This window comes from Peromyscus leucopus, chromosome 5 (genome assembly GCF_004664715.2).
Source record: "Peromyscus leucopus breed LL Stock chromosome 5, UCI_PerLeu_2.1, whole genome shotgun sequence".
NCBI classification, from domain to species: Eukaryota; Metazoa; Chordata; class Mammalia; order Rodentia; family Cricetidae; genus Peromyscus; species Peromyscus leucopus.
The window spans coordinates 67,629,623-67,644,096 of NC_051067.1; the positions used below are offsets into that span (position 1 = coordinate 67,629,623).

General features: G+C 39.1%; 1 protein-coding gene across 4 annotated transcripts in view; it reads left to right on the forward strand.

The window, feature by feature from the left end:
- Slc39a12 (solute carrier family 39 member 12) overlaps positions 1-14,474 on the forward strand; it is a 95,836-nt gene that overhangs the window by 49,794 nt on the left and 31,568 nt on the right. For all 4 annotated transcript variants that reach the window (XR_005091624.1, XR_003734624.2, XR_003734625.2 and 1 more), the window contains 4 exons: positions 2,796-2,948; positions 4,273-4,380; positions 8,012-8,078; positions 13,089-13,247. Coding sequence is in view for 1 of the 4 variants with exons in the window: in XM_028870507.2 (XP_028726340.1) it covers positions 2,796-2,948; positions 4,273-4,380; positions 8,012-8,078; positions 13,089-13,247 (487 nt within the window). In the remaining 3 variants the exon portion in view is untranslated. The remainder of the gene's footprint in view (positions 1-2,795; positions 2,949-4,272; positions 4,381-8,011; positions 8,079-13,088; positions 13,248-14,474) is intronic.

Below are 14,474 nucleotides of genomic sequence, written 5' to 3' on the forward strand. Positions count from 1 at the left end.
TTTTTCAGATATTAAAATGGCTGCATCAGCTTGCTTTATAGGTACGTTTACTTGGAATAGTTTTTCCATCATTTACTCTGCGGTGATTTCTATCCTTGATGTTAAGGTATGTTTCTTGGTTGCAGCAGAAGGATGGATTCTGTTTAGCATCCATTCTGATAATCTGTGTGCTTTTAAAAAAAAAAAAAACTGGGGAATTGTGATCATTGATGTTGAGAGAGATTGGCAAGGTTTAGCATTTTTTGATTACTGCTGTTTTGATGTTCTCTCTCTCTCTCTCTCTCTCTCTCTCTCTCTGTGTGTGTGTGTGTGTGTGTGTGTGTGTGTGTGTGAGAGAGAGAGAGAGAGAGAGAGAGAGAGAGAGAGAGAGAGAGAGAGAGAGAGAGAGAGAGAGAGATTTCCTCTCTTTTGATTTGCTGGTCTGGGATTACTTATTTCTTGTGTTTTCTTGGGTGTGGTTAACATCTTTAATTTGGGGTTTTCCTTCTGTCCCCTTCTATAGGGCTGGATTTGTAGATATTTATTGCCTAAATTTGGTTTATTGTAAAATGTCTTATTTTTTCCACTTATTATGATTGAAAGTTTTGCTGGGTATAGTAGTCTGGACTGGCATCTGTGATCTCCTGGAGTTTTCAGCACATCAGTCCTGGCCCTTCTGGCTTTTTGATTCTCCACTGAAAAGTCAGGTATTAGTGTAATAGGTCTGCCTTTATATGTTACTTGGTCTTTTTTCATTGCAGCTTTTAATATTCTTTCTTTATTCTGTATGTTTAGTGTTATGATCATTTTGTGCCAAGAGAATTTTCTTCACCCTCATCTATTTTGTGTTCTGTATGTTTCTTGTACCTTGATAGCATCTCTTCTTTAGGTTAGGACCATTTTCTGGGCCTTTGACCTGGGTTTCTTGTCCTTCCTCTATTTCTATTAGTCTTAGATGTGGTCTTTTCATAGTGTCCCGTATTTCTTGGATGTTTTGTGCCAGGATTATTTTGGATTTAACTTTTTTTGGTCAAGGTATCCATTTCTTCTATCATATCTTCAATGCCCTGAGATTCTTTTTTCTAATCTCTTGCATTCTGTTGGTGATGCTTGTCTCTGAGGTTCCTGTTTGGGTTTCTAGATTTTCATTTCCAGATATCCTTCAGTTTGGGTTTTGTTTGTTGATTCGATTTCCACTTTCAGATCTTTTTTTTTTTTTTTTTACTACTTTTTTTTTTTTTTTTTTTTTTTTTTTTTTTTTTTTTTTTTTTTTTGGTTTTTCGAGACAGGGTTTCTCTGCGTAGCTTTGCGCCTTTCCTGGAACTCACTTGGTAGCCCAGGCTGGCCTCGAACTCACAGAGATCCGCCTGGCTCTGCCTCCCGAGTGCTGGGATTAAAGGCGTGCGCCACCACCGCCCGGCTCCACTTTCAGATCTTAAAATGTTTTATTCACTTCCTTTCACTGTTTGTGCTCTCATAGATTTCTTTAAGGTATTTATTAATTTCCTTTTAAAGGACCTCTATCATAGTAATAAAAGCTTTATTAAAATCTTTGTCTTGTGCTTCAGTTACGTTGCAGTTTTCCAGGCCTACTATGGTAGGGTTACTGGGCTCTAGTGGAGACATTCTGTCCTGGTTGTTATAGATTGTGTTTTTATACTGGTATCTAGACATCTGGGTTTGGAAGATTGTAATTCTAGGTGCTGATATCTGGTTTTGTCTTTGTCAGGTGAGTGTTTTGTTCCTTCGTTTCTGTTGCCCTCTCTGGTTCTTAGGTTGTGGTGGCTATGTGGTACCTGTTAAGAAATTCCTCTGGGATATAATATGTGCAGCTATTGTTGGATTCTGGTAAAATGTGTGTTAGGAGGTAACACTTAGGGATGGGTATGGGCTAGGATAGGGAGCTGAGGGGACTCACAGGAGGGAGAAAAACAGGGTGTTCCACCAAGATCTGCTTAGTCCCCTGGCAATGGGGGTAGAGAGTAAGTGAGGAGAGGCCACAAACAGTCTGCTAAGGAGCTGAAGAGAGCCTGAGGGATTTGATGTGGAGGAGAGGAGGGAAAGTAAAGACTTGAAGCATGCCTGCCTGCTTCTCTGGTAGGTTTGGCTGGTGGGTTCCCAGGAAAGGCTGCTGGAGTGGGGGCTGGAATAACAGAAGGAGTGGGGAGGAAGATTGAGGAAAAGATCTGAGTTATCAGCTGGCGATAGAGACAGAGAAGGAAGGGGGCAGCACATGGTTTGCCACAGAGACAGGGGTAAAACTAAGAGACTAGAGCATTGGATGTGGAGGAGAGGATGGAGCAGTGAAGAGCTGCAGTTTGGTCACCAGCTTCCCTGGCCGGAGTGGGGCCTGGGATAAAGTGGTAACTAGAGCAAAGAAAGGTCGGAGGAGAAGATCTGTGTGTTCAGCTGGAGATGGGGGGCAGGGAAGGAGGTGAGGGTGCAGCAGGAGGTCTGTTACAGAGCTGGTGTGGGGCAAGTGGGGTTGAATTTGGAGGAGAGGAGGAAGAGTGAAGATCTGAAGTTAGCTTACCTGCTTCCCTGGTGGGAGTATCCTGTGGGTTGCCAGGTAGTGCCTGCTGGAGTTGGGAGGCTGGGTAAGGTACTGAGTAGGAGAGAGAAATTTGGACTGGAAGATCTGTGTGATCCACTGGAGATAGGGACAGAGAGGAAGTGAGGCCACAGCAAGTGTTCTGCCACAAAGCTGGGGATAAGACTGGGAGCTGGATTTGCAGGACTGGAGGGAGAGGTGAAGTTCTGTTGTTAGCCTACCTGCTTCTGTGGCCTGAGTCTTCTTTCATTTTTTTTTTTTTAAGGTTCTTGGTTTACATAAGCAGGAAGCCTCAGAACTTGGACATTTCCATGATAGCCAGAGTCCTATTTGGAAGCTGTTAGGATTGCTTGGAGGCATCCACGGATTTTTCATAATAGAAAAATGTTTTATCCTTCTTGTACCACCAAATACCAAGGTATATGTCTCCTTTATCCTTTGCTTTAAGGTTTTATTATATTTATATTGATTTCAGAAATACTCCTTTAAACGTAAAAGTAACCAGTATGTTGTAGTGCATGCCTTTCATCCCAGGAATTTTAGAGGCTGGCAAGAGGTTCACAATTTCAAGGCCAGCCTGAGCTACGGAGCAATACTCTTTCTTAAAAATATAAATAAATAAATAAATAAATAAATAAATAAATAAATAAATAGGGAGACTAGGGATGTAGTTCAACTTACAGTGCTTGCCTAGCATGCACAAGGCTCTGAGGGTTTGAGCCTCAGCACTATATGAACTGGGCGTGATAGCACAAGACTATAACCCCAACACTTGGAGGATGGAGGATCAGTTCAAGGTCATTCTCAGCAATATAGAGAGTTCATGGCTAGCCCGGGCTATCTCTAACTAACTAAATTAATTCACTATCTAATTAATTTAAACATTAAAAAACTAAAACACTGGGAATCAGTTCAGTGGTAGAGTGCTTGCTTTGCATGTGCAAGGACCAGGGATTGATCCCCAGTCCTGAGAAAAAATTAGTGACATTTCCATGAATTCATCTATGTAAGAAAAGACGTAGCAGTTTCAATAACCTACAGATCATCTGACTAACATGTTCTTCTTAAACTATAGTTATTAATGTTTTTTAAAAGCTTGTTACTGGGCAGTTGATATCCTTGCTGAAATCTTTGGTTTTACCCTCATGACTGGTTTAAAAAGTTGATCATTTCAGATTTGAGAAGTGCGAGGGCCTAATGTCCACAAAGCAATCCTCTGACCGCCACACAAGTACTGTGTCTCATGTGTGTGAGACACATTTAGCAATATTAATAATAATGACAACACATTTTTAAGGTCCATGTTATTGTACACAATAAAAGGAATACAGATGTTCAAATGTTCACAAATGTTTAATTGAATAATAATGTACTTGGGGAGACATTATATACAATTTGATAATAATTTTTGTACCTATATCAGAAAGAATTAAAATTCAATTTTTCTGCAATCGTAATTTTTAGTAAATAAAACAATAATATTAAACTACTTCCATTTCAACCTCTTTCAGTCACAGCTAGACTTTCTGAAGTCACATTGTTAATATATTCTGAGTATGTGCAATGTTTTTCCAAGGTGAGATATTTTAATAAATACTTATCACTACGAGATTTTCCAGGTAGTTTTTTCATGTGTCTTCACCAGAACTTTGATAAGCTAAATGATAGAGCATGGAACTGAAAAAGTCTACATCTGTGTGCTTCTGGCCTCTGACTAATTTTGCACTGTCCCCATCCTGCAGGGCCTGCCATTGGTAAATGGACATGTGGGACATGCCCACCACCTTGCACTCAACCCTGAATTAGATGACCGGTCAGGTGGAGGCAAGTCTGTTTCGACCATCCAACTGGTAGGTCACAGGTCTGAAGTGGTCTATAGTTTCAGCTGCCTTTTCTGTGCGCTTACATGCATAGAGGAAGCTCAGCGGGGTAAATGAGCAGGACCTCCTCCCCATTTGCCTGCTCTTGACCATTAGGAACACGGTTTGGAAAACTTTGCCAAGCACCTGAAAGCTATTTTTCTTTTCTTTCCCTTTCTTTCTTTCTTTCTTTCTTTCTTTCTTTCTTTCTTTCTTTCTTTCTTTCTTTCTTTCTTTCTTTCTTTCTTTCTCTCTCTCTCTCTCTCTCTCTCTCTCTCTCTCTCTCTCTCTCTCTTCCTTCCTTCCTTCCTTTCCTTCCTTCTTCCTTCCTTCCTTCCTTCCTTCCTTTTGCACAAAGCACACTATCCACAGATAATGTGTTAACTCACCACTGTCTGAATTGTGTAACACCCACGGATCAGGTTGACACAATAATTTTCATCATTTTAGTTACTTGTTTTCACAAGCCAGTTGACCTTTGGGTTTTCCATTTTGTATAATTCTAAGTCATTTCTTGGTTAATGAAAACAAACTAGGGATTTGCTAGTTTGTCTAGGAAGAGAATGTTCCTTTTATAATCTAAAAGAGAACCTATTTTGTCTAGTGATGTGTGCCATAGTAAGTACTATCGATGCAGATGGATTTCTCACAACAAAATTTTCCATATTAATTTTAAAAATAAAATTCAAATCAAGTTCAAAAATAATCTCATTCTATTTCTTAAACAAAAACATATAGGGACAGGGGAAATGGGAAATAGCAAACAACTGTAAACTTGTGAGCATGACTTTTGTATGGAGGTCAAAGTTTAAGGAGAAGTTTTAAGAGAAAAGATGCTAGACGCACATGTAATATACACACAGCATGAGAAAGGAGCCAGAGATTGCAGATCTAATGTTAACTCTGAGATGGGGACATAAAAGAGTTCCTTTAAAAATGATTTTAGTTCTCTCTGCATATATGTAATAATTGTGTAGTTTGATCTATTTGTGGGACTCCTGGTAATTGGAGCAGGGCTGTCCCAGGTGCTTTGACTGGCTCTTGGGAATCTATTCCTCATGCTGGATTGCCTTGCCCACACTGAACACAGGGAGAGGTGCTTGGTCTTACACAGTTTGATAGGCTATGCTTTGCTGATGCACAGGGGAGGCCCGCTCCTTTCTGAGTAGTGGATTGGGAGGTCAGAGGGGAAGAATGAGGAGAGAGTGGGCAGAGAGGAGGGAGCGAGACTGGGTCAGGATGGAAAATAAATAAACTAACTAAATAAAATTATTTTAAAGCTGATCATGGTGGTGTACACATTTAATCTTAGCACTGGAGAGGCAGAAGCAGGTGGATTTCCTTGAATTCAAGGCTAGCCTGGTCTACATAGTGATTTCCTAACTACCTGCATAGTGAGATCTTGCCTCAGAAAAGCATAATAATAATGATGGTGATGATAATAATTAGTTAATGAAATAGAAATTCTTTTAATGTTTTAGTATATTTATTGTTTAGGTACATTAAAATGTGGTGTGACAGAGGATAACCTAAGGCTAGGATTAGTTTGAAAAATCATATTCCTGTTATCTTTACTATTGGGATTGAAATGAGGGGTCTGGAGCTCCAACATCTCTGAAAGCAAATCTCTGAAGATGACTTAATGAGCTTTGAACTGTCTGGACACTCCTTACCCTAACATAGTCACAATTCATTTTTCATTTAAGCAGAGTATTGAAAGAAAAATTGAGTTAATATCAGATTGATTTGATTTTCTTCCTTTTTTGGGGAAAGTGTAAGTAGAAGAAGGAAACTTTATTATTTTTCCTCATGTGCAAGGTCTTGGAGGCTTGCCTCTAAATTCCATTATACTGTGAGATGATATATAGATTTCAGGTAAAGTGGATGACATAAATATTTGAGTTTATGTCTTTTAGTAGAACCATAGAGCTTGTGATCATAAGTACATGTCTGGATAAGGCATAATTAGCATACTGGCTTTTTTTTTCTATGCTCACTCATTTCAGGCAAGGAGATACGCTGTGCCCCATAACCCCTCCCCTTTCATAGCCCTCTGTAGCAGGAATCTTAAAAAGTTCTTATTAATAAGATCAAACCTGGAGCCAGGTATTGGGGTGAACGCTGGAAGATCAGAGAAGCAGAACAAGCCACAGCCACCTCGCCTCACCAGTTCCTCAGCTGATCCCGTTTCCTCAGACTAGAAGCCTCTCAGTCCTCATCCAAAATGAATCTCAGCTGAACTGTGCTGCTCAAAGCCTAAAAACTGAACCAGCCAAATGCTTCTTGTTTTTGGTCCTCACACCTTATATATCTTTCTGCTTTCTGCCATCACTCCCTGGGATTAAAGGCTCACTTCCTGGCATTAAAGGCTTGTGAGTCACCATGCCTAGCTGTTTCCAGTGTGGCCTTGAACTCAGAAATCCAGGCAGATCTCTGCCTCTGGAATGGTAGAAATAAAGGCATGTATGACACTATTTTCTGGCCTCTATATCTAGTGGCTGTTCTGTTCTCTGACCCCAGTTAAGTTTATTAGGGTACACAATATTTTGGGTGACATAATACCACCACAGCCCTCCTTCTCCCCAAATAGTCCATCTTTTGAACAGCTGCTGTTACCTGTGAACTTCAGCTTTACTTTTATGTAACAATGACAATGATACCTTAAGTTTTTGTCTTATGTTAAATTATTGTCAGTTTCCACAACTTTGGCTGAAAGAATTATATGCATTCACTTTTTAAAGGAAATATTTAGTAGTGGATAAAATGTATCCTTGGTGATATTCCATTTATACAGCTAAGGGAAAGTCATAATCCACACTGGGGTGAAACTTTTTGGTGATGTGACCATTGTGGGTCACTCACGCTCCTCCAAGTATCCCCTCATTCAAGTCCCTAGAAGTAAGCCAACAAGCTCAGCTGTGGTGGAATGGTTATTTTAAAAGTGTCCTCTTTATAATTTAGAGTAAGAATCTTAAGTACAGACAGAGAATAAAGATCATAAATTGAACTACATACAGTCCAATTTCTGAAATTAGAATCTTAACTCGTGCCCATGGCCATTTCAGAATCTCACAAAGTTGAAAGCTTTGAATAATCTAGTTGTCTTTTGTGTCTATTGTTTGACATTGTATATGGGCAAAATTCTCTCACTGCCTGACAAAGCAATAAGAGAGCATTGTGCTAAAGAGAATGAGTAAGACTGGGTTTACTTGGGCTTTTCTTCTCTAGCCAGAGTGTACTATCCACTTATGGACTGAGAGATAAATGCAAGGACAGCCTTCAGGAGACATGTCAAATCAGGTCAAGGACCATTTTCTAAACTTTTGTCTTTAGTAAAGGCTTATGTAACTTAAAAGATTTGAGCGAACAACAGGTTAGCTCAGAAGCATCAGTCCTCTGTGGAGGATGCAGTTTCTCCCTGCACATGGGTAATACAAAGTTTATGTTCTCCTCATAGACCTTGTTCTACTTTGTATGTTGTATATGTAAGATGGCAGTTCTAATATGGATCTGGAGTAGTAAAATGTTTTTTAAATGTCAATGTAACTCTTTAGATGTTTCATGTTTCAACCTCATGTGACAGTTACTCACCTTTCACTAATTGTATTTTAATTTAACATAGAAAGGCCCAGAAGATTCACAGACAGCTGAGCTACCCATTGGCGATGTGTTAACCTCCAACAGAAAATGTGAGTCCCCATTTTACGTAGTTAAAATTTAAATATAAAAACTGACACAGAAAATGATTATATCTGTTTTTAAACAAATATGTCAAACCCAACAAGATTGCATAGTGGGTCTCTATTTCCTGATGAAAAGGTTTGCAATAAGATCACCAGTAAGCACCCATTCTTGTCTGCCTCCTAAGAACACCACATACCAATATTAACTTCATTCCATTATTTACAATTGATTTCTTCAATTTTTTAATGCCACTTTCTGAAATCTTCCATTAGGGTATATGCATATGTATTTTCTAGGGTTCTTTTAAAATCAAACTTCTATAGTATTCCAGACCTTTAATTCACTATTACTTTTTTTTTCCAAGATAGGGTTTCTCTGTGGCTTTGGAGCCTGTCCTAGAACTCGCTCTGTAGACCACGGTGGCCTCGAAATCATATAGATCCACCTGTCTCTGCCTCCAGAGTGCTGGGATTAAAGGTGTGTGCTATTGTGGCCGGCTAATTCACTGTTACTTATGGAGGCAGAATTACATTCTTATTTTATCTAAGGAGCTGTCTCATTTGTTGCACTGTCTCTGAAACAGCCGCATCCCAGTCAGTGGTTTTCACTCACGTTTTATTCTAAGACTCATTTATTTGTCTGATGGTTAACTATCAATATTTATTCCTGTGATTTCCTCAATTAATTTGTTTCTGTTGTGGGGAGGAAGATTTTTATTTGAGACAGGGTCTCACCCTCTAGCCAGACTGGACTGGAACTCATTATGTAGGCCAGCTGACCGGTCGCTCATGGCAACCCTCTCGCCTTAGCCTCCTAAGAGCTGGGCACACAGTCATGAACCATCATGCTTGGTTTGTCTCTCTTATTTCTGAATTTAACGTATGTACTTTCTACCTCCATTCTTCTTTGCTTCTGTTTCTGGATAAGCCTTTGAAGTTTTGTTTGTGTTTGGTGTGATTCTCATCAGTTGCTCTTATACCTGCCCCTTTCCTGTTTATGTTACTTTTTCTGTAACAAAAACTTCGTGGTGTTTGAATGCTAGTTAGTCATAACTAGCTACTCCAATTCTCCCATAGTAAATTAGGTGATCGAGTATAAAAAGTTATCATGGAATGAGGTACTGAGGTAAACACTTGGGATGGATGATCTCACTCGATTCTCCCAAGCACGATGAAGTAAGAGTAGGCACTATTAAGTTATACAAATGAAGAAGCAGTTGTTGAAGAAGTTACACAGCTAGTGAGCCCTAGCATCCAGGAACAAAGGCAATGGCATTGCATCAAAATTTCCTTGTGCTCATCCGTGCATACATAGATGGATTCTCTCAATTTTTTTATTCATTCAAGATATATTTTGGGGAGTTGAGGCAGTAGCTCAGCGGTAAAGCATTTGCCTAGCATGTATATGACCCTGAATTTGATCACCAGCATGGACAAAATAGTCTGAAGATGTGCTATGCTTGAGGCTTTGTGTATGTTCTGGAGAAGAGAAGAAGCATATCTTCATTGTCTGTAGTTTGCCACGTAGCTTGGAATGTAAATACTAATAAGAATAAACACACATTACTACCATAGATGTTATTATGACAGTGCTTGCTTTGTTTTAGCTTTACTAAGTCTTGTAATTTACTAATTTGGTTTAAAATATTTAATTTCATATTCTGTACCATTCTGCTTCCAGGACACTGTTTAATTCTTTTATAAATATCTTTAAAAACTGTTTTATGTATGTGAATATTTTGTCTGCCTGTATGTCTGTACTCTTTACAAGTGCAGTGCCCTTGGTGGTCAGAGGAAGGTGTCAGAGCCCCTAGAACTGGAGTTAAAGATGGTTATGAGCCACCATGTAGGTACCGGGAATCAAACTTGGGTCCTCTGGAAGAGTGGTAGAGTTCCTAACTACTGAGTCATCTCTACAGCTCAAGAATATTATTTAATCCTTGTATAATTTTTAGTCCCAGCATGAATTTGGAATATTTGGCACAGAGAGGGTCTATGTCAGGCTTTGTTGTTTTTACTTTTGAAATAAAGGAAAGGGGGTGGGGATATGTCAAGTCAAATTAGGAGCAGAGTGTAGAAACCACACCAAGGAGCTACAGCCATTTCATGGCAATCATCTTCCCACTGCTGGGATCATGCTTGGCATACAGAATGGACAGTGAGTAAATCCAAATTAGAACACTCAGCTGCCGTTTGCCAGGAAAACACCAAGTTAGCTTTGACTATGTGGTCACTTCTTTTGTGTTGCCTCGTTGGTAGGACTCAACTTGTATTTCAGAAGAAAGGATGTGAAAATCCTCTCCACAGTCTGATTTAAATAAGCAAAACCCTAAATCGGATTAGTTCTAGCCCATGCTTCATGGCAAAGAATCTCAGATAGTTCAGACATGCGTGACTCTGAAGACTGCCAGGTGCATGAACAAACGTGAAATATTATATTTTGGTGTCAAGTATATTAAATTGTCAGCAAATGCTTATCTCCCATTAAATGCACAAAAGATCATGCTGAATATGCATAGATGTGTGGTGTGTTGTTTGTGGTTTACATGCAATTGTGTGCATTTGACTTGTATCTTCTTACATTTCCATATTGTGACATTTAGAAGCCTGTAACTAGAGATAATAAAGTAATAGACAATGAAAATAGGCCATATAGTTTCCTAGAAAGGGCTAGATTGCTGAAAATCTTGCACTTGAATGTGTTCTATCAGTATCAAAACTACATGTAGGCATAAGGAAAACACAGTGTTATTTGCAGGCAGCTCTGCTATAATATATCACTTTAAATTAAATTATTTTGTAAAAAGAAACTTTGTTCTTGAAAACTGGCAGGAACAGCTAAGTGATATGATAGTGTCATTAGAGGCTGAGAACTTTCAGGCAATGTTGGAGTGAACCTCCTGAATTCAAAAATTTGGTATTTGTCCTGTGTGTTTATGATGACTTCCTGAACTTTCTCCAGTTTAAACAAAGGATTAAATAAGTTAGTAAGCCCTGAAAAAGGTATAGGTTTGTTCTATACTTTTGTTTTCCAGACTGGAGATTAAATCTAACCCCTCATACATGCCAGACAAGAGCTCTACCACTGAACTATAGACCCTAACACATTAATTCAATTCTTAGTATTTGCAAACAAGTATGAGCTTTAGAAGTCAATTTCACAGACCATCTTTGTAAGACAGTCAATGCAGCTATATCTTGCTTGAAAATATAAAAACTATGTTCATCACTTAATTAAGTATACAGTGTGTCAAATCAGTCTTACTACAAAATACAACAAACAGTCCCTCTCATTCTTAGTCCATGAATGCCAATGGCTGAGAAACTGCCCTCTTCTTATTTCTGCTAAGTACAATTATTCAGAAAATATATTCAGTTCTAGTAGTGGCAACAGCTACTACATACACCTCTTTCACAGCATATTTGAAGCTGAATAATGAAGTTTTAGAAGTCTATTCTTATTAACTGAAATTACCCAGGTTGCTTACTGTCAGAACAAGTGTTATTCTCAAAGAACTTTTTGTTAGTTGCTCAAGTTCGTAATTGGTTTGCACTATGCAATTGTTTTTTTAAAATAGAAATTATTTTTATTAAAATGCATTATTAAAACCCATTATGATCATCTTTTCATCAACTACTAAGCAGATAGCAAGCACAATATAATGTAATCCTATGTAAATGAAAACATCTCTTTATTTTGTTCAGTATCTAACTGGTCTGGTACTGAAAGTTATTTTGCAGATAGACAAGTACAGAGAGTAATTGTTACAAAGATAATTTGGGAGCTGGATGAGTTGATTGTGATTCTGTTGCGGACACAGTTGGGGAGCAAAGAAGGCAGTTTAGGAGAGTCATTAACACCAGTCAGATCAGGCAACCAATGATCTCATGATGACAGAAAGTATACTGAGCAGACTGGTACAGGAGCATCAGGATCAGCACAAGAGCTCTGGATGGTCAGCATCACACCAGTGGTACCCCACTGGGAGAGTTGACTCAATCTACTACCATTGCTGTGAGCCAATTTCATTGCAAATTTCTATACATAGGTGGTTTATAGATGATAGAAATTTCTTTTCCAGTGTCTGGAACCTGAATGGCCAAAGTCAAGGTGAAGTAAGGGCCCCCTTTCTGGTTCAGGGATGGTGTCTTCTCACTGTGCCCTCACATGGCAAGCTGGGTAAGGCAGTAGCCCCATCTTATCTCCTAGCAACTTCCCTAAGGCTCTACATCCTCATAGCATCACATCAGAAAGTCAAGTTTCAACATATGAATAATGTGAGAGTCATCAGCATCCTGCATACATCAGGGTTCTTAAGTTATCTTAGACTGCCTTGCACAGAGCATGGAAGAAAAGGTATTGATAATGTTTTAGGGTTTGTACCACTGCTTTAGATTTTATCTTTGGCATATGTATTAGTTACTTTTCTATTGATGTGACAAAACACCGTGACCGAGGCAACTTCTAAAAGAAGGCGTTTAGTTGTACTTATGGCTTCAGAGGGTTAGCGTCCATGATGGTGGAAGAAAACCATGATGGCAGGAATAGCAGAGAGCTCATATCTCACACAACAAGTAGAAGGTAGAGAGGGCACCCAGAATGAAACAGAACCTGTCCCTGGAGACGCCTCCTTCAGTTGGGTAGTATCTTCCAACCCTTACCAAGCAGTTGCACCAATTTGGGACCAAACATTCAAACATATGATGTACAGTGCCCATTCTCATTCAAATCACTTAGCTAAATAAAATGAAAAGGCCAAATGTCAGCACATCATTTATTTTATAATTGGTCAAAGCAGTTAAAACACCGTGGCCATTTCAAGTTTTTGAGTACCACATTTCATTTCCAGTTCTGGCTTTTTTTTTTTTTTTTTTAAAAAAGCAGAGTACAGTAGGGCTGATTAATGAAGCGCAATGTAAGAATGTCCGAATGGATGGGAAAGGTGCTTGGATGGGAAGGAACTCGAATCTGTAGAGCTTTGTTAATACTTCTCACTCCTTCATTTGGTTCTTTAGGCAAAACTATCAGCTTATTGGCAATCATGATACTGGTTGGGGATAGCCTGCACAATTTTGCAGATGGCCTAGTAATAGGGACAGCCTTCTCATCTTCATTGGAGTCAGGAGTGACCACAACGATTGCTATTTTGTGTCATGAAATTCCACATGAAATGGGTAAGTGTTCCTGCCTCTTGAGGGTGTCCTATACATCCCCAGCAATAGTTTGCTTGGATTCTTCTCTAGACTTTAAAACATGGTTACATTATTTTTCAATTTTTAATTTATTTAAACCATAGCATAGCAAAGCAAAACAAAACAAAAACCAACCAACTAAACAAACAAAGACATTGTACCTCAAGATAAAGCTCAAGGGGGCTCCTTTTCTTCTTTCCAAGGGTCAGGAATCATGCCCCAGGAATTCCAGCTAATTCACTACAGAAGAGTCATTCAAAGAAGTCTTATTCTAAAGAACTTTGGCATAAATGATAAAGTCTGCATGTTAAATATAGTAAACAAGTTAAGAGAGAAACCATTGTGCCAGAAAATGGGCCTGTGAGATAAAACAACATTTAAATTAAAATAGAAGCATGAATCAACCTGATTAATACAGAATAATTAAGGCTAAGCATAAAACTGAAGCAACATGTATAAGGTACCAGATATCTAGGAGATGCTTTTACTGTATAAACTTTGTAACCTTGTATACCAAATCTGCTTTCTAGGAACCAAGACTGACTAAAATAAGGATTGCTGAAACAGGCCTAGAATTAGTAGAGGAGTTGCTGCCTACACAGATGTCCTAGAGAGAGGCCTCCAGCCAATTAGCTTTATTGTCAATTTGACACAGCCTAGAGTCACCTCAGAAGGGTATATACATTGAGGGATTTCGTAGATGAGATTGGTGTCCTGTGAACATGTCTGTGAGGGATTGTCTTCATTGTTCATTGATGGGCTAGGAGAACCTAGCCCATGGTGGACAACACCATTCCCTGAGCAGGTGGTTTTAAGCTGTATAAGGAAGACCCTAAGCATGAACTGGAGTGAGCCAGCAAGCAGCATCCCTCCAAGGTTTCTGCTTCAAGGTCTTGCTTGAGTTGCTGCCCTGACTTCCCTCAATGATGGACTGTGACATGGAAGTATAACACAAGACAAAGCCTTTCTTCCCCTAAGTTTTTAGGGTGTTTAATCAGAGCAAGAAAGAGGACATGCTCATGCTTATGCTTTCAATTTCAAGTTCATGTTGTCCCATGGGCCGTCCTTGCCCTCTTGTGTTCAATCTCCATTCCCCAAAGTCTCATTACCAAGTTATTATTGACTCATGTTAGCCAAGGTCCTTTCTGAGCCCATTAAAATTTAACTGTTCTTGGAATCAAACCCTATGGCCATGTGTTAAGCTACTAC